General features: G+C 53.9%; 1 protein-coding gene across 1 annotated transcript in view; it reads right to left on the bottom strand.

The window, feature by feature from the left end:
• MUC16 (mucin 16, cell surface associated) overlaps positions 1-17,999 on the bottom strand; it is a 94,996-nt gene that overhangs the window by 21,954 nt on the left and 55,043 nt on the right. The window contains exons 5-39 of the mRNA XM_066205407.1: positions 15,862-17,602; positions 15,533-15,721; positions 15,143-15,298; positions 14,261-14,416; positions 13,778-13,966; positions 12,918-13,111; positions 12,442-12,607; positions 12,047-12,235; positions 11,225-11,524; positions 10,316-10,504; positions 9,473-9,628; positions 8,990-9,178; positions 8,130-8,323; positions 6,582-6,727; positions 6,405-6,472; positions 5,850-6,022; positions 5,713-5,739; positions 5,352-5,497; positions 5,174-5,241; positions 4,568-4,761; positions 4,452-4,478; positions 4,075-4,220; positions 3,898-3,965; positions 3,318-3,490; positions 3,154-3,207; positions 2,812-2,957; positions 2,635-2,702; positions 2,177-2,349; positions 2,040-2,066; positions 1,663-1,808; positions 1,486-1,553; positions 906-1,078; positions 769-795; positions 400-545; positions 223-290 (exon numbers count right to left, since the gene is read on the bottom strand). Coding sequence (XP_066061504.1) covers positions 223-290; positions 400-545; positions 769-795; positions 906-1,078; positions 1,486-1,553; positions 1,663-1,808; positions 2,040-2,066; positions 2,177-2,349; positions 2,635-2,702; positions 2,812-2,957; positions 3,154-3,207; positions 3,318-3,490; positions 3,898-3,965; positions 4,075-4,220; positions 4,452-4,478; positions 4,568-4,761; positions 5,174-5,241; positions 5,352-5,497; positions 5,713-5,739; positions 5,850-6,022; positions 6,405-6,472; positions 6,582-6,727; positions 8,130-8,323; positions 8,990-9,178; positions 9,473-9,628; positions 10,316-10,504; positions 11,225-11,524; positions 12,047-12,235; positions 12,442-12,607; positions 12,918-13,111; positions 13,778-13,966; positions 14,261-14,416; positions 15,143-15,298; positions 15,533-15,721; positions 15,862-17,602 — 6,340 coding nt within the window. The remainder of the gene's footprint in view (positions 1-222; positions 291-399; positions 546-768; positions 796-905; positions 1,079-1,485; positions 1,554-1,662; positions 1,809-2,039; positions 2,067-2,176; positions 2,350-2,634; positions 2,703-2,811; positions 2,958-3,153; positions 3,208-3,317; positions 3,491-3,897; positions 3,966-4,074; positions 4,221-4,451; positions 4,479-4,567; positions 4,762-5,173; positions 5,242-5,351; positions 5,498-5,712; positions 5,740-5,849; positions 6,023-6,404; positions 6,473-6,581; positions 6,728-8,129; positions 8,324-8,989; positions 9,179-9,472; positions 9,629-10,315; positions 10,505-11,224; positions 11,525-12,046; positions 12,236-12,441; positions 12,608-12,917; positions 13,112-13,777; positions 13,967-14,260; positions 14,417-15,142; positions 15,299-15,532; positions 15,722-15,861; positions 17,603-17,999) is intronic.

Below are 17,999 nucleotides of genomic sequence, written 5' to 3'. Positions count from 1 at the left end.
TTTGGGGTTTTTATGGCCCTTCCTGGGAGGACTTGAGGGTCAAGTAAGGAAACAATACGAACATCTGGGGGAAGAGCACCAGAAGAGAGAGGATACTCTTAAGAAGGAGGACACCAGGGTGGAGGTCCTAGCTAATAAACTTGGAACCAACAAACCGTAGATTTGAGACAGCCCATGTATCTGACCAAGTGTCCTGCCAGGATAGTTGATCATGACCCATACCTGAAGTCTGTTGTTTCACATCCACGGAAAACAGGGCCAATGCTGCTTTCCTTCAGCAAGCGGTCGAGCTGCAAAGGGAAGAGGTTTCCCAGTTAAGCCATGACCAGCTCTCTCTACTCCATCGCAGCTGATGAGGCCAGAGGGGGTGCAGTAATGTTCAAGTCCTGGTTCACATACCATCATGTTCATAACCCTCTGCGTAGCTCTGAACTTGGCCGAGTCAGGATTCTCCAGGTCAGAAGTGTAGGGGAGGTTGGTGATGGTGAAGTTGACGGTGAAACGCTCAAGGGCAGCAGCTGTGGTTGTTGGTGGCTGGGTGGGAGCTGGAAGAAGCACAGATGGGGAATGACACGGGGAAAGAGAAAGAGCGTCTGGTTGGAAATTAACTGAGGTCTCTTAACCCGCCCTGCTCTCCATGGGAAATGCTGTCTGGAACCTGAATTTCAATATGGAGATCTTTAGGCCTTTTTCTCTAATGCCCAAGCAGAGAACCCAGTGAGGCACCTGTCACCTTCTGACCGCATCCCACTCCTGCAAGGTACTCACTGGTCAGCACTGGCTGCTCGTTGTATCCTGGGAAAAGAGAGAGACAGAGGGTCAGGAGCTGGAGCTGGGCAAGGGGCAGCACTGGGGCAGGGCTGCCATGGGAGAGCAGAGGAGGCCGAGGGAGGAGCGGCGGTCACCGTTGATGTAGAGGCTGTCCTTGTGCAGGCTGTAGGGGCCCAGCTGGGTGATGCCTCTGGTCTTGTTGCTCACTTGGTGGTACAGCCCCACCCTGTCCAGAGGCTCAGCCGAGGGCTCCTTGCTGTAGGTGCACACGGCGTCCACCCGGGTCTCGTCCCTGTGACTGCCTGGCCTGCAAAACACAGGGACCTCCTTCAGTACCCTCCTCTGCCTCTTTTCCTCTTGAGCCTGGGCCTTGGATCTGCCCTGGTCATTTCAGAGTGGGAATGCCAGTTTTGGCATCCCAAAATTGGAGTGTGTTAGGTGACCAGACATTGCTCTCCCAATTCAATAACAGTATGGGCATATAAAGGAAGACGAGAGCCTGGAAGAACTTTGGAGTCAACTTGGGATTGGGCCTTTACCACCTCAAGAGGAGAGTTCAGTAAGTAACGCGGAGATGCAAAAGAGAGGTACAACAGGAAGAAGATCCTAAGAAGGACAAGGAATGTCCTTGCTCCAGAAAAGCAGGGAAGAACTTGACCGGTCTCCCTGCATAATCAGGGGAACTGCTAAGGCATGCTGGAGGGCCACTCATACCTGAAATCTGTTGTTTCACATCCTTGGAAATCGGGGCCGATGCTGCTTTCCTTCAGCAGGCGGTCGAGCTGCAAAGGGAAAAGGTTTTGCAGTTAAGCCATGGACATCTCAGTGCTCTCCCTCTAAGTGTACAAAGCCCATGCAGGAAAAATAATTTCCCAGTGCTGGTTGACTTACCAGAGTGTTCATAACCCTTCGAGTAGCTCTGAACTTGGCCGAGTCAGGATTCTCCAGGTCAGAAGTGTAGGGGAGGTTGGTGATGGTGAAGTTGACGGTGAAACGCTCAAGGGCAGCAGCTGTGGTTGTTGGTGGCTGGGTGGGAGCTGGAAGAAGCACAGATGGGGGATGACAATGGGCAAAGCCTTGGTCAATACAGCCCTGGCTGGATGACTGCAGAGGTCTCCTGCTGGCCCGTTTTTCTACGGGGATGGCTTGGCAGCTCCCAATATCCCCAGGATCTCATCCCCCAGCCTCCAACCTCCACTGGCCTAAAGAAGACCCCAGTGAGGCACTTGCTGCATTGTGATCCCACCTCACTCCTTCAGGGTACTCACTGGTCAGCACTGGCTGCTCGTTGTATCCTGGGAAAAGAGAGAGACAGAGGGTCAGGAGCTGGAGCTGGGCAAGGGGCAGCACTGGGGCAGGGCTGCCATGGGAGAGCAGAGGAGGCCGAGGGAGGAGCGGCGGTCACCGTTGATGTAGAGGCTGTCCTTGTGCAGGCTGTAGGGGCCCAGCTGGGTGATGCCTCTGGTCTTGTTGCTCACTTGGTGGTACAGCCCCACCCTGTCCAGAGGCTCAGCCGAGGGCTCCTTGCTGTAGGTGCACACGGCGTCCACCCGGGTCTCGTCCCTGTGACTGCCTGGCCTGCAAAACACAGGCACATCCCTCAACAATCCTTCTCTTCACATTCTTCGTTCAAGGCTGTATTTTGGGGTTTTTATGGCCCTTCCTGGGAGGACTTGAGGGTCAAGTAAGGAAACAATACGAACATCTGGGGGAAGAGCACCAGAAGAGAGAGGATACTCTTAAGACGGAGGACACCAGGGTGGAGGTCCTAGCTAATAAACTTGGAACCAACAAACCGTAGATTTGAGACAGCCCATGTATCTGACCAAGTGTCCTGCCAGGATAGTTGATCATGACCCATACCTGAAGTCTGTTGTTTCACATCCTTGGAAAACAGGGCCAATGCTGCTTTCCTTCAGCAAGCGGTCGAGCTGCAAAGGGAAGAGGTTTCCCAGTTAAGCCATGACCAGCTCTCTCTACTCCATCGCAGCTGATGAGGCCAGAGGGGGTGCAGTAATGTTCAAGTCCTGGTTCACATACCATCATGTTCATAACCCTCTGCGTAGCTCTGAACTTGGCCGAGTCAGGATTCTCCAGGTCAGAAGTGTAGGGGAGGTTGGTGATGGTGAAGTTGACGGTGAAACGCTCAAGGGCAGCAGCTGTGGTTGTTGGTGGCTGGGTGGGAGCTGGAAGAAGCACAGATGGGGAATGACACGGGGAAAGAGAAAGAGCGTCTGGTTGGAAATTAACTGAGGTCTCTTAACCCGCCCTGCTCTCCATGGGAAATGCTGTCTGGAACCTGAATTTCAATATGGAGATCTTTAGGCCTTTTTCTCTAATGCCCAAGCAGAGAACCCAGTGAGGCACCTGTCACCTTCTGACCGCATCCCACTCCTTCAGGGTACTCACTGGTCAGCACTGGCTGCTCGTTGTATCCTGGGAAAAGAGAGAGACAGAGGGTCAGAAGCTGGAGCTGGGCAAGGGGCAGCACTGGGGGAGGGCTGCCATGGGAGAGCAGAGGAGGCCGAGGGAGGAGCGGCGGTCACCGTTGATGTAGAGGCTGTCCTTGTGCAGGCTGTAGGGGCCCAGCTGGGTGATGCCTCTGGTCTTGTTGCTCACTTGGTGGTACAGCCCCACCCTGTCCAGAGGCTCAGCCGAGGGCTCCTTGCTGTAGGTGCACACGGCGTCCACCCGGGTCTCGTCCCTGTGACTGCCTGGCCTGCAAAACACAGGGACCTCCTTCAGTACCCTCCTCTGCCTCTTTTCCTCTTGAGCCTGGGCCTTGGATCTGCCCTGGTCATTTCAGAGTGGGAATGCCAGTTTTGGCATCCCAAAATTGGAGTGTGTTAGGTGACCAGACATTGCTCTCCCAATTCAATAACAGTATGGGCATATAAAGGAAGACGAGAGCCTGGAAGAACTTTGGAGTCAACTTGGGATTGGGCCTTTACCACCTCAAGAGGAGAGTTCAGTAAGTAACGCGGAGATGCAAAAGAGAGGTACAACAGGAAGAAGATCCTAAGAAGGACAAGGAATGTCCTTGCTCCAGAAAAGCAGGGAAGAACTTGACCGGTCTCCCTGCATAATCAGGGGAACTGCTAAGGCATGCTGGAGGGCCACTCATACCTGAAATCTGTTGTTTCACATCCTTGGAAATCGGGGCCGATGCTGCTTTCCTTCAGCAGGCGGTCGAGCTGCAAAGGGAAAAGGTTTTGCAGTTAAGCCATGGACATCTCAGTGCTCTCCCTCTAAGTGTACAAAGCCCATGCAGGAAAAATAATTTCCCAGTGCTGGTTGACTTACCAGAGTGTTCATAACCCTTCGAGTAGCTCTGAACTTGGCCGAGTCAGGATTCTCCAGGTCAGAAGTGTAGGGGAGGTTGGTGATGGTGAAGTTGACGGTGAAACGCTCAAGGGCAGCAGCTGTGGTTGTTGGTGGCTGGGTGGGAGCTGGAAGAAGCACAGATGGGGGATGACAATGGGCAAAGCCTTGGTCAATACAGCCCTGGCTGGATGACTGCAGAGGTCTCCTGCTGGCCCGTTTTTCTACGGGGATGGCTTGGCAGCTCCCAATATCCCCAGGATCTCATCCCCCAGCCTCCAACCTCCACTGCCCTAAAGAAGACCCCAGTGAGGCACTTGCTGCATTGTGATCCCACCTCACTCCTTCAGGGTACTCACTGGTCAGCACTGGCTGCTCGTTGTATCCTGGGAAAAGAGAGAGACAGAGGGTCAGGAGCTGGAGCTGGGCAAGGGGCAGCACTGGGGCAGGGCTGCCATGGGAGAGCAGAGGAGGCCGAGGGAGGAGCGGCGGTCACCGTTTATGTAGAGGCTGTCCTTGTGCAGGCTGTAGGGGCCCAGCTGGGTGATGCCTCTGGTCTTGTTGCTCACTTGGTGGTACAGCCCCACCCTGTCCAGAGGCTCAGCCGAGGGCTCCTTGCTGTAGGTGCACACGGCGTCCACCCGGGTCTCGTCCCTGTGACTGCCTGGCCTGCAAAACACAGGGACATCCCTCAACAATCCTTCTCTGCACTTCGTGTCCTGAGGGCTTGATGCCTGGCTTGCTATGGCCATCGCTGCATGGGAATGGAAGCTTCTCCTTTCCAAAGTATGTGCACTTTTTGTCTGGAAACTTCTGTCCCCCTTCACTTATACCATGGGCCTGTTCATGAGGAGGAGGCCTGAACGGACATTGTGCCATAGAGGGGTTGGGCCTTCGCCACCCCTAGAGCCTTGTGCTGGAAGTGACGGGGGTCACTGAGGGTGAAGTTTCAGTTAGAATTTTGTGGAGCAGAATGGCAAAATGAGAAGCACCTCTCCAAAAAAGAGGAGAAATGTGTAAGTTACTAGTGGTCTTAAGTAAGTGAAGGCATTGCAAAGAGACTCTGGGGTGTAACCCATACCTGAAGTCTGTTGTTTCACATCCACGGAAAACAGGGCCAATGCTGCTTTCCTTCAGCAGGCGGTCGAGCTGCAAAGGGAAGAGGTTTATCAGTTATGCCACGGCCATCCCACCACTCTTCCGCCAAGTGTACAGAGACCAGGGAGGGCAAGCGAATTTCCCAGTGCTGGTTGACTTACCAGGGTGTTCATAACCCTTCGAGTAGCTCTGAACTTGGCCGAGTCAGGATTCTCCAGGTCAGAAGTGTAGGGGAGGTTGGTGATGGTGAAGTTGACAGTGAAATGCTCAAGGGCAACAGCTGTGGTTGTTGGTGGCTGGGTGGGAGCTGGAAGAAGCACAGATGAGGAATGACAAGGGGCAAAGACTTGGTTGTTACAGGTGTGCCTGGACAAGGAGAGAGGTCTCCTGGGAGCCCTGCTCTCCATGGGGAAGGCTGGAAGGCACCCTGGACCTCAAGCCCCGGCTCTACTCTGTTGAGGAAAGACCCCATTGAGGCACTTGCTCACTGGCAAACCCATCCCACTCCTGCAAGGTACTCACTGGTCAGCACTGGCTGCTCGTTGTATCCTGGGAAAAGAGAGAGACAGAGGGTCAGGAGCTGGAGCTGGGCAAGGGGCAGCACTGGGGCAGGGCTGCCATGGGAGAGCAGAGGAGGCCGAGGGAGGAGCGGCGGTCACCGTTGATGTAGAGGCTGTCCTTGTGCAGGCTGTAGGGGCCCAGCTGGGTGATGCCTCTGGTCTTGTTGCTCACTTGGTGGTACAGCCCCACCCTGTCCAGAGGCTCAGCCGAGGGCTCCTTGCTGTAGGTGCACACGGCGTCCACCCGGGTCTCGTCCCTGTGACTGCCCGGCCTGCAAAACACAGGGACCTCCCTCAGAAATCCTCTGCACATTCTCTACTCATGGCTGGACCTGGGGCAGCTATTCCTAGTCCTGAGTTGGTATGCAATCTGTGCCGTCCTAAAATGCGTGTGTGTTTTGGTCAACCCCTGCAGTCAAACTTCACTGACACCATGGAGTTGTTCAGGAAGCAACGAGGCTTCTAGAACTTAGGCCTCATCCTGGGGCTGCTCCATCCCCAGTCAGAGATTAGGGCGTAGACTGTGAGCGGAGGCTCCAAGAGAGGAGGGCATTATGGAGACACTACTGCCTTCATAGAAGAGGTATCCAGGGCTTGAGCATGATGTGCACCCTCCCCCGACAAAGAGACCTGCAATGAGACAATGACCCATACCTGAAGGCGGTTGTCACACATCCATGGAAATCAGGGCCAATGCTGCTTTCCTTCAGCAAGTTGTCAACCTGCCAATGGGAGAGGTTTCACAGTCAAGCCATGGCCAGCTCCCTGAGCTCTCTCCATGCAGATGAGAGCAGGAGCAAGGCCATGGCCATGCAGTGATGGTCCACATACCAGAGTGTTCATAACCCTTTGTGTAGCATTGAACTTGGCCGAGTCAGGATTCTCCAGGTCAGAAGTGTAGGGCAGGTTGGTGATGGTGAAGTTGATGGTGAAATGCTCAAGGATGACAGCTTTGGTTGTTGGCAGCTGGGTGGGAGCTGGAAGAAGTACAGACATGAAATTACAGGGGGCAAGAGCCAAGGTGTCAAGGCTCTAGATAGACAATCCCACAGAATTCACAGGTCGCTCTTTCCAGCCGTGGGGTTGGCCATCCGTGCCTCCTTTTGTCCTCTGTCTGTATTCAATCATATTGGTTTTTTTTATTCCCAGTCTGAATTATGAATGTAAACTTTTTCTTTTAGGATTCACGTTAAGATTTCCTCCATTTTATTTTAACAGCTTTTAGGCATTAATATATGAATGTATAGATAATTATATATAAACAGTTATCTCAGTATTATAGCTGTATATTTTTCCAGTGAAATACACTGAAGTCCAATATTGATAAGTTTAAATTTACAGCTGAGAAAAAAAAATCTCTTAGGGTGTTCTATGACCTTTAATTGAGGTTGTTATTATAATATAATAATATAATCTGATATTATACCGCAAAAATTGCCAAAATGAATGAGCAGTTTCTAAAATGTATTTAGAAAGTCATTCTTCAATAATCATGCGTTTTAATAGAAAAATACAAAGTATTGATGGTACCACACTACTAATAATAATTTATAAAATATTACATTAAAAGTTTATTCAAATTCCATGAAAGTGATAGAACTTACTAAGTTTGACCCCAAGACTGCTGCGAGGCATTGCTGTTGTTTCAAATTGTGCTGTGCTGTTAAGACTGAGAAAAGAGGTGTGAGAAGTCAGTGTAGTAAATGCTCCAACACTGGAATGAAGTTGGGGGGAAGTGGTGATTGCAGGAGATGTGTTCAAAGTCTCTCTTCTAGAAGGAAGGAATGTGGACGACGTGACAAGTAGAGACGTCTCTGGCCGAGATGAAGAGACAGAAGCCGTAGACTGAGGATGAGATGTGGACTCCACGGCCAGGGTGGTGCCTTCGGGCATTGTGGTGGTGGACACAGTGGTGGCCACAACTGCGGATGTTGCCAGACCAGGAGAAGTAGAAGCTGTCTTGAACATGGTGCTGGTGCTGGGTGCAGTTGTGGTGAGAGCTGGGGCAGTGATCTCAAGAGTCGAGCTCAGTGGAAGGCCAGCGGTGGTGGCAGAAGTTGGTTGTGTCCCTGGAGCAGAGGACGCGGTTTGTGCAAGGCTCCTGGTGGTCACGGATGAGGCCTCTGTTTCCTCAGTGGTGGTCTGTGAAAGAGAAGGTGTTCCAGCAGGACTGGAATGGATTGGAGTGGTGGCTGAAGTCTTTAGGGTGGAGCTTTCTGCTGTGGTTGCCAGGATTGTGGAGGTTGTCACAAGTGGAGACGACTCTGGCCGAGCTGAAGAGACGGAAGGCGTAGAGTGAGATGAGGACTGCTCAGGTAAGGTGGTGCTTTCCAGAATTGTGGTAGTGGACACAGTGGTGGCCTCAGCTGTGGATGTTGCCAGACCAGGAGAAGCAGAAGCTGTCTTGAATGCAGTACTGCTGGTGGGTGTAGTTGTGGTGAGAGCTGGGGAAGTGATCTCCAGGGTAGAGCTCAGAGGAAGCACAGAAGTGGTGCCTGAAGTTGGTCTTGTCCCTGGAGCAGAAGAGGCTGTTTGTGCAAATGTCGTTGTGGTTGCGGCTCTTCCCGCTGTCACTGGTGTGGAGACATAGTCAACAGGGAATGTTCCAGCAGGACTGGAATGGATTGCAGTGGTGGCTGAAGTCTTTAGGGTGGAGCTTTCTGCTGTGGTCACCAGGATTGTGGAGGTTGTCACAAGTGGAGACATCTCTGGCCGAGCTGAAGAGACGGAAGCCGTAGACTGAGATGTGGACAGCTCATGCAAGGTGGTGCCTTCTGGCCTTGTGGTGGAGGACTCAACTGTGGATGTTGCCAGACCAGGAGAAGTAGAAGCTGTCTTGAACGTGGTGCTGGTGCTGGGTGCAGTTGTGGTGAGAGCTGGGGCAGTGATCTCAAGAGTTGAGCTCAGTGGAAGGCCAGCGGTGGTGGCAGAAGTTGGTTGTGTCCCTGGAGCAGAGGACGCCATTTGTGCAAGGCTCCTGGTGGTCGCGGATGAGGCCTCTGTTTCCTCAGTGGTGGTCTGTGAAAGAGAAGGTGTTCCAGCAGGACTGGAATGGATTGGAGTGGTGGCTGAAGTCTTTAGGGTGGAGCTTTCTGCTGTGGTTGCCAGGATTGTGGAGGTTGTCACAAGTGGAGACGACTCTGGCCGAGCTGAAGAGACGGAAGGCGTAGAGTGAGATGTGGACTGCTCAGGTAAGGTGGTGGACACAGTGGTGGCCTCAACTGTGGATGTTGCCAGACCAGGAGAAGTAGAAGCTGCCTTGAACGTGGTGCTGGTGGTGGGTGTAGTTGTGGTGAGAGCTGGGGAAGTGATCTCCAGGGTAGAGCTCAGAGGAAGCGCAGAAGTGGTGCCTGAAGTTCGTCTTGTCCCTGGAGCAGAAGAGGCTGTTTGTGCAAATGTCATTGTGGTTGCGGCTCTTCCCGCTGTCACTGGCATGGAGACATAGTCAACAGGGAATGTTCCAGCAGGACTGGAATGGATTCCAGTGGTGGCTGAAGTCTTTAGGGTGGAGCTTTCTGCTGTGGTTGCCAGGATTGTGGAGGTTGTCACAAGTGGAGATATCTCTGGCAGAGCTGAAGAGACGGAAGGCGTAGAATGAGGATGAGATGTGGACTTCACAAGCAGGGTGGTGCCTTCTGGCATTGTGGTGGTGGACACAGTGGAGGACTCAACTGCGGATGTTGCCAGGCCAGGAGAAGTAGAGGCTGTCTTGAATGCAGTACTGCTGGTGGGTGTAGTTGTGGTGAGAGCTGGGGAAGTGATCTCCAGGGTAGAGCTCAGAGGAAGCGCAGAAGTGGTGCCTGAAGTTGGTCTTGTCCCTGGAGCAGAAGAGGCTGTTTGTGCAAATGTCGTTGTGGTTGCGGCTCTTCCCGCTGTCACTGGTGTGGAGACATAGTCAACAGGGAATGTTCCAGCAGGACTGGAATGGATTGCAGTGGTGGCTGAAGTCTTTAGGGTGGAGCTTTCTGCTGTGGTCACCAGGATTGTGGAGGTTGTCACAAGTGGAGACGTCTCTGGCCGAGCTGAAGAGACGGAAGCCGTAGACTGAGATGTGGACAGCTCATGCAAGGTGGTGCCTTCTGGCCTTGTGGTGGAGGACTCAACTGTGGATGTTGCCAGACCAGGAGAAGTAGAAGCTGTCTTGAACGTGGTGCTGGTGCTGGGTGCAGTTGTGGTGAGAGCTGGGGCAGTGATCTCAAGAGTCGAGCTCAGTGGAAGGCCAGCGGTGGTGGCAGAAGTTGGTTGTGTCCCTGGAGCAGAGGACGCCGTTTGTGCAAGGCTCCTGGTGGTCGCGGATGAGGCCTCTGTTTCCTCAGTGGTGGTCTGTGAAAGAGAAGGTGTTCCAGCAGGACTGGAATGGATTGGAGTGGTGGCTGAAGTCTTTAGGGTGGAGCTTTCTGCTGTGGTTGCCAGGATTGTGGAGGTTGTCACAAGTGGAGACGACTCTGGCCGAGCTGAAGAGACGGAAGCCGTAGAGTGAGATGAGGACTGCTCAGGTAAGGTGGTGCTTTCCAGAATTGTGGTAGTGGACACAGTGGTGGCCTCAGCTGTGGATGTTGCCAGACCAGGAGAAGCAGAAGCTGTCTTGAATGCAGTACTGCTGGTGGGTGTAGTTGTGGTGAGAGCTGGGGAAGTGATCTCCAGGGTAGAGCTCAGAGGAAGCACAGAAGTGGTGCCTGAAGTTGGTCTTGTCCCTGGAGCAGAAGAGGCTGTTTGTGCAAATGTCGTTGTGGTTGCGGCTCTTCCCGCTGTCACTGGTGTGGAGACATAGTCAACAGGGAATGTTCCAGCAGGACTGGAATGGATTGCAGTGGTGGCTGAAGTCTTTAGGGTGGAGCTTTCTGCTGTGGTCACCAGGATTGTGGAGGTTGTCACAAGTGGAGACGTCTCTGGCCGAGCTGAAGAGACGGAAGCCGTAGACTGAGATGTGGACAGCTCATGCAAGGTGGTGCCTTCTGGCCTTGTGGTGGAGGACTCAACTGTGGATGTTGCCAGACCAGGAGAAGTAGAAGCTGTCTTGAACGTGGTGCTGGTGCTGGGTGCAGTTGTGGTGAGAGCTGGGGCAGTGATCTCAAGAGTCGAGCTCAGTGGAAGGCCAGCGGTGGTGGCAGAAGTTGGTTGTGTCCCTGGAGCAGAGGACGCCGTTTGTGCAAGGCTCCTGGTGGTCGCGGATGAGGCCTCTGTTTCCTCAGTGGTGGTCTGTGAAAGAGAAGGTGTTCCAGCAGGACTGGAATGGATTGGAGTGGTGGCTGAAGTCTTTAGGGTGGAGCTTTCTGCTGTGGTTGCCAGGATTGTGGAGGTTGTCACAAGTGGAGACGACTCTGGCCGAGCTGAAGAGACGGAAGGCGTAGAGTGAGATGAGGACTGCTCAGGTAAGGTGGTGCTTTCCAGAATTGTGGTAGTGGACACAGTGGTGGCCTCAGCTGTGGATGTTGCCAGACCAGGAGAAGCAGAAGCTGTCTTGAATGCAGTACTGCTGGTGGGTGTAGTTGTGGTGAGAGCTGGGGAAGTGATCTCCAGGGTAGAGCTCAGAGGAAGCACAGAAGTGGTGCCTGAAGTTGGTCTTGTCCCTGGAGCAGAAGAGGCTGTTTGTGCAAATGTCGTTGTGGTTGCGGCTCTTCCCGCTGTCACTGCTGTGGAGACATAGTCTACAGGGAATGTTCCAGCAGGACTGGAATGGATTGCAGTGGTGGCTGAAGTCTTTAGGGTGGAGCTTTCTGCTGTGGTTGCCAGGATTGTGGAGGTTGTCACAAGTGGAGACATCTCTGGCCGAGCTGAAGAGACGGAAGCCGTAGACTGAGATGTGGACAGCTCATGCAAGGTGGTGCCTTCTGGCCTTGTGGTGGAGGACTCAACTGTGGATGTTGCCAGACCAGGAGAAGTAGAAGCTGTCTTGAACGTGGTGCTGGTGCTGGGTGCAGTTGTGGTGAGAGCTGGGGCAGTGATCTCAAGAGTCGAGCTCAGTGGAAGGCCAGCGGTGGTGGCAGAAGTTGGTTGTGTCCCTGGAGCAGAGGACGCCATTTGTGCAAGGCTCCTGGTGGTCGCGAATGAGGCCTCTGTTTCCTCAGTGGTGGTCTGTGAAAGAGAAGGTGTTCCCGCAGGACTGGAATGGATTGGAGTGGTGGCTGAAGTCTTTAGGGTGGAGCTTTCTGCTGTGGTTGCCAGGATTGTGGAGGTTGTCACAAGTGGAGACGACTCTGGCCGAGCTGAAGAGACGGAAGGCGTAGAGTGAGATGTGGACTGCTCAGGTAAGGTGGTGGACACAGTGGTGGCCTCAACTGTGGATGTTGCCAGACCAGGAGAAGTAGAAGCTGCCTTGAACGTGGTGCTGGTGGTGGGTGTAGTTGTGGTGAGAGCTGGGGAAGTGATCTCCAGGGTAGAGCTCAGAGGAAGCGCAGAAGTGGTGCCTGAAGTTCGTCTTGTCCCTGGAGCAGAAGAGGCTGTTTGTGCAAATGTCATTGTGGTTGCGGCTCTTCCCGCTGTCACTGGCATGGAGACATAGTCAACAGGGAATGTTCCAGCAGGACTGGAATGGATTCCAGTGGTGGCTGAAGTCTTTAGGGTGGAGCTTTCTGCTGTGGTTGCCAGGATTGTGGAGGTTGTCACAAGTGGAGACGTCTCTGGCCGAGCTGAAGAGACGGAAGCCGTAGACTGAGATGTGGTCAGCTCATGCAAGGTGGTGCCTTCTGGCCTTGTGGTGGAGGACTCAACTGTGGATGTTGCCAGACCAGGAGAAGTAGAAGCTGTCTTGAACGTGGTGCTGGTGCTGGGTGTAGTTGTGGTGAGAGCTGGGGAAGAGATCTCCAGGGTAGAGCTCAGAGGAAGCACAGACGTGGTGCCTGAAGTTGGTCTTGTCCCTGGAGCAGAAGAGGCTGTTTGTGCAAATGTCGTTGTGGTTGCGGCTCTTCCCGCTGTCACTGGTATGGAGACATAGTCAACAGGGAATGTTCCAGCAGGACTGGAATGGATTGGAGTGGTGGCTGAAGTCTTTAGGGTGGAGCTTTCTGCTGTGGTTGCCAGGATTGTGGAGGTTGTCACAAGTGGAGACGACTCTGGCCGAGCTGAAGAGACGGAAGGCGTAGAGTGAGATGTGGACTGCTCAGGTAAGGTGGTGCTTTCCAGAATTGTGGTAGTGGACACAGTGGTGGCCTCAGCTGTGGATGTTGCCAGACCAGGAGAAGCAGAAGCTGTCTTGAATGCAGTACTGCTGGTGGGTGTAGTTGTGGTGAGAGCTGGGGAAGTGATCTCCAGGGTAGAGCTCAGAGGAAGCACAGAAGTGGTGCCTGAAGTTGGTCTTGTCCCTGGAGCAGAAGAGGCTGTTTGTGCAAATGTCGTTGTGGTTGCGGCTCTTCCCGCTGTCACTGGTGTGGAGACATAGTCAACAGGGAATGTTCCAGCAGGACTGGAATGGATTGCAGTGGTGGCTGAAGTCTTTAGGGTGGAGCTTTCTGCTGTGGTTGCCAGGATTGTGGAGGTTGTCACAAGTGGAGACATCTCTGGCCGAGCTGAAGAGACGGAAGCCGTAGACTGAGATGTGGACAGCTCATGCAAGGTGGTGCCTTCTGGCCTTGTGGTGGAGGACTCAACTGTGGATGTTGCCAGACCAGGAGAAGTAGAAGCTGTCTTGAACGTGGTGCTGGTGCTGGGTGCAGTTGTGGTGAGAGCTGGGGCAGTGATCTCAAGAGTCGAGCTCAGTGGAAGGCCAGCGGTGGTGGCAGAAGTTGGTTGTGTCCCTGGAGCAGAGGACGCCATTGGTGCAAGGCTCCTGGTGGTCGCGGATGAGGCCTCTGTTTCCTCAGTGGTGGTCTGTGAAAGAGAAGGTGTTCCAGCAGGACTGGAATGGATTGGAGTGGTGGCTGAAGTCTTTAGGGTGGAGCTTTCTGCTGTGGTTGCCAGGATTGTGGAGGTTGTCACAAGTGGAGACGACTCTGGCCGAGCTGAAGAGACGGAAGGCGTAGAGTGAGATGTGGACTGCTCAGGTAAGGTGGTGGACACAGTGGTGGCCTCAACTGTGGATGTTGCCAGACCAGGAGAAGTAGAAGCTGCCTTGAACGTGGTGCTGGTGGTGGGTGTAGTTGTGGTGAGAGCTGGGGAAGAGATCTCCAGGGTAGAGCTCAGAGGAAGCGCAGAAGTGGTGCCTGAAGTTCGTCTTGTCCCTGGAGCAGAAGAGGCTGTTTGTGCAAATGTCATTGTGGTTGCGGCTCTTCCCGCTGTCACTGGCATGGAGACATAGTCAACAGGGAATGTTCCAGCAGGACTGGAATGGATTCCAGTGGTGGCTGAAGTCTTTAGGGTGGAGCTTTCTGCTGTGGTTGCCAGGATTGTGGAGGTTGTCACAAGTGGAGATATCTCTGGCTGAGCTGAAGAGACGGAAGGCGTAGAATGAGGATGAGATGTGGACTTCACAAGCAGGGTGGTGCCTTCTGGCATTGTGGTGGTGGACACAGTGGAGGACTCAACTGCAGATGTTGCCAGGCCAGGAGAAGTAGAGGCTGTCTTGAATGCAGTACTGCTGGTGGGTGTAGTTGTGGTGAGAGCTGGGGAAGTGATCTCCAGGGTAGAGCTCAGAGGAAGCGCAGAAGTGGTGCCTGAAGTTGGTCTTGTCCCTGGAGCAGAAGAGGCTGTTTGTGCAAATGTCGTTGTGGTTGCGGCTCTTCCCGCTGTCACTGGTGTGGAGACATAGTCAACAGGGAATGTTCCAGCAGGACTGGAATGGATTGCAGTGGTGGCTGAAGTCTTTAGGGTGGAGCTTTCTGCTGTGGTCACCAGGATTGTGGAGGTTGTCACAAGTGGAGACGTCTCTGGCTGAGCTGAAGAGACGGAAGCCGTAGACTGAGATGTGGACAGCTCATGCAAGGTGGTGCCTTCTGGCCTTGTGGTGGAGGACTCAACTGTGGATGTTGCCAGACCAGGAGAAGTAGAAGCTGTCTTGAACGTGGTGCTGGTGCTGGGTGCAGTTGTGGTGAGAGCTGGGGCAGTGATCTCAAGAGTCGAGCTCAGTGGAAGGCCAGCGGTGGTGGCAGAAATTGGTTGTGTCCCTGGAGCAGAGGACGCCGTTTGTGCAAGGCTCCTGGTGGTCGCGGATGAGGCCTCTGTTTCCTCAGTGGTGGTCTGTGAAAGAGAAGGTGTTCCAGCAGGACTGGAATGGATTGGAGTGGTGGCTGAAGTCTTTAGGGTGGAGCTTTCTGCTGTGGTTGCCAGGATTGTGGAGGTTGTCACAAGTGGAGATATCTCTGGCTGAGCTGAAGAGACGGAAGGCGTAGAATGAGGATGAGATGTGGACTTCACAAGCAGGGTGGTGCCTTCGGGCATTGTGGTGGTGGACACAGTGGAGGACTCAACTGCGGATGTTGCCAGGCCAGGAGAAGTAGAGGCTGTCTTGAATGCAGTACTGGTGGTGGGTGTAGTTGTGGTGAGAGCTGGGGAAGTGATCTCCAGGGTGGAGCTCAGAGGAAGCGCAGAAGTGGTGCCTGAAGTTGGTCTTGTCCCTGGAGCAGAAGAGGCTGTTTGTGCAAATGTCGTTGTGGTTGCGGCTCTTCCCGCTGTCACTGGTGTGGAGACATAGTCAACAGGGAATGTTCCAGCAGGACTGGAATGGATTGGAGTGGTGGCTGAAGTCTTTAGGGTGGAGCTTTCTGCTGTGGTTGCCAGGATTGTGGAGGTTGTCACAAGTGGAGACGACTCTGGCCGAGCTGAAGAGACGGAAGGCATAGAGTGAGATGTGGACTGCTCAGGTAAGGTGGTGGACACAGGGGTGGCCTCAGCTGTGGATGTTGCCAGACCAGGAGAAGCAGAAGCTGCCTTGAACGTGGTGCTGGTGGTGGGTGTAGTTGTGGTGAGAGCTGGGGAAGAGATCTCCAGGGTAGAGCTCAGAGGAAGCACAGACGTGGTGCCTGAAGTTGGTCTTGTCCCTGGAGCAGAAGAGGCTGTTTGTGCAAATGTCGTTGTGGTTGCGGCTCTTCCCGCTGTCACTGGCATGGAGACATAGTCAACAGGGAATTTTCCAGCAGGACTGGAATGGATTGCAGTGGTGGCTGAAGTCTTTAGGGTGGAGCTTTCTGCTGTGGTCGCCAGGATTGTGGAGGTTGTCACAAGTGGAGACGTCTCTAGCCGAGCTGAAGAGACGGAAGCCGTAGACTGAGATGTGGACAGCTCATGCAAGGTGGTGCCTTCTGGCCTTGTGGTGGAGGACTCAACTGTGGATGTTGCCAGACCAGGAGAAGTAGAAGCTGTCTTGAACGTGGTGCTGGTGCTGGGTGCAGTTGTGGTGAGAGCTGGGGCAGTGATCTCAAGAGTTGAGCTCAGTGGAAGGCCAGCGGTGGTGGCAGAAGTTGGTTGTGTCCCTGGAGCAGAGGACGCCATTGGTGCAAGGCTCCTGGTGGTCGCGGATGAGGCCTCTGTTTCCTCAGTGGTGGTCTGTGAAAGAGAAGGTGTTCCAGCAGGACTGGAATGGATTGGAGTGGTGGCTGAAGTCTTTAGGGTGGAGCTTTCTGCTGTGGTTGCCAGGATTGTGGAGGTTGTCACAAGTGGAGATATCTCTGGCTGAGCTGAAGAGACGGAAGGCGTAGAATGAGGATGAGATGTGGACTTCACAAGCAGGGTGGTGCCTTCGGGCATTGTGGTGGTGGACACAGTGGAGGACTCAACTGCGGATGTTGCCAGGCCAGGAGAAGTAGAGGCTGTCTTGAATGCAGTACTGGTGGTGGGTGTAGTTGTGGTGAGAGCTGGGGAAGTGATCTCCAGGGTGGAGCTCAGAGGAAGCGCAGAAGTGGTGCCTGAAGTTGGTCTTGTCCCTAGAGCAGAAGAGGCTGTTTGTGCAAATGTCATTGTGGTTGCGGCTCTTCCCGCTGTCACTGGTGTGGAGACATAGTCAACAGGGAATGTTCCAGCAGGACTGGAATGGATTGCAGTGGTGGCTGAAGTCTTTAGGGTGGAGCTTTCTGCTGTGGTCACCAGGATTGTGGAGGTTGTCACAAGTGGAGACATCTCTGGCCGAGCTGAAGAGATGGAAGCCGTAGACTGAGATGTGGTCAGCTCATGCAAGGTTGTGCCTTCTGGCCTTGTGGTGGAGGACTCAACTGTGGATGTTGCCAGACCAGGAGAAGTAGAAGCTGTCTTGAACGTGGTGCTGGTGCTGGGTGCAGTTGTGGTGAGAGCTGGGGCAGTGATCTCAAGAGTCGAGCTCAGTGGAAGGCCAGCGGTGGTGGCAGAAGTTGGTTGTGTCCCTGGAGCAGAGGACGCCGTTGGTGCAAGGCTCCTGGTGGTCGCGGATGAGGCCTCTGTTTCCTCAGTGGTGGTCTGTGAAAGAGAAGGTGTTCCAGCAGGACTGGAATGGATTGGAGTGGTGGCTGAAGTCTTTAGGGTGGAGCTTTCTGCTGTGGTTGCCAGGATTGTGGAGGTTGTCACAAGTGGAGACGACTCTGGCCGAGCTGAAGAGACGGAAGGCGTAGAGTGAGATGTGGACGGCTCAGGTAAGGTGGTGGACACAGTGGTGGCCTCAACTGCGGATGTTGCCAGACCAGGAGAAGCAGAAGCTGTCTTGAACGTGGTGCTGGTGCTGGGTGTAGTTGTGGTGAGAGCTGGGGAAGAGATCTCCAGGGTAGAGCTCAGAGGAAGCGCAGAAGTGGTGCCTGAAGTTGGTCTTGTCCCTGGAGCAGAAGAGGCTGTTTGTGCAAATGTCGTTGTGGTTGCGGCTCTTCCCGCTGTCACTGGTGTGGAGACATAGTCAACAGGGAATGTTCCAGCAGGACTGGAATGGATTGCAGTGGTGGCTGAAGTCTTTAGGGTGGAGCTTTCTGCTGTGGTCACCAGGATTGTGGAGGTTGTCACAAGTGGAGACGTCTCTGGCTGAGCTGAAGAGACGGAAGCCATAGACTGAGATGTGGACAGCTCATGCAAGGTGGTGCCTTCTGGCCTTGTGGTGGAGGACTCAACTGTGGATGTTGCCAGACCAGGAGAAGTAGAAGCTGTCTTGAACGTGGTGCTGGTGCTGGGTGCAGTTGTGGTGAGAGCTGGGGCAGTGATCTCAAGAGTTGAGCTCAGTGGAAGGCCAGCGGTGGTGGCAGAAGTTGGTTGTGTCCCTGGAGCAGAGGACGCCATTGGTGCAAGGCTCCTGGTGGTCGCGGATGAGGCCTCTGTTTCCTCAGTGGTGGTCTGTGAAAGAGAAGGTGTTCCAGCAGGACTGGAATGGATTGGAGTGGTGGCTGAAGTCTTTAGGGTAGAGCCTTCTGCTGTGGTCACCAGGATTGT

Source organism: Chamaea fasciata, unplaced genomic scaffold (assembly GCF_029207755.1).
Source record: "Chamaea fasciata isolate MVZ Bird 193981 ecotype frontalis unplaced genomic scaffold, bChaFas1.0.hap1 SCAF_28, whole genome shotgun sequence".
Classification (NCBI taxonomy): domain Eukaryota; kingdom Metazoa; phylum Chordata; class Aves; order Passeriformes; family Sylviidae; genus Chamaea; species Chamaea fasciata.
Note: the sequence above shows the minus strand (reverse complement) of the source record. Positions and strands in the feature narration are given on the sequence as shown.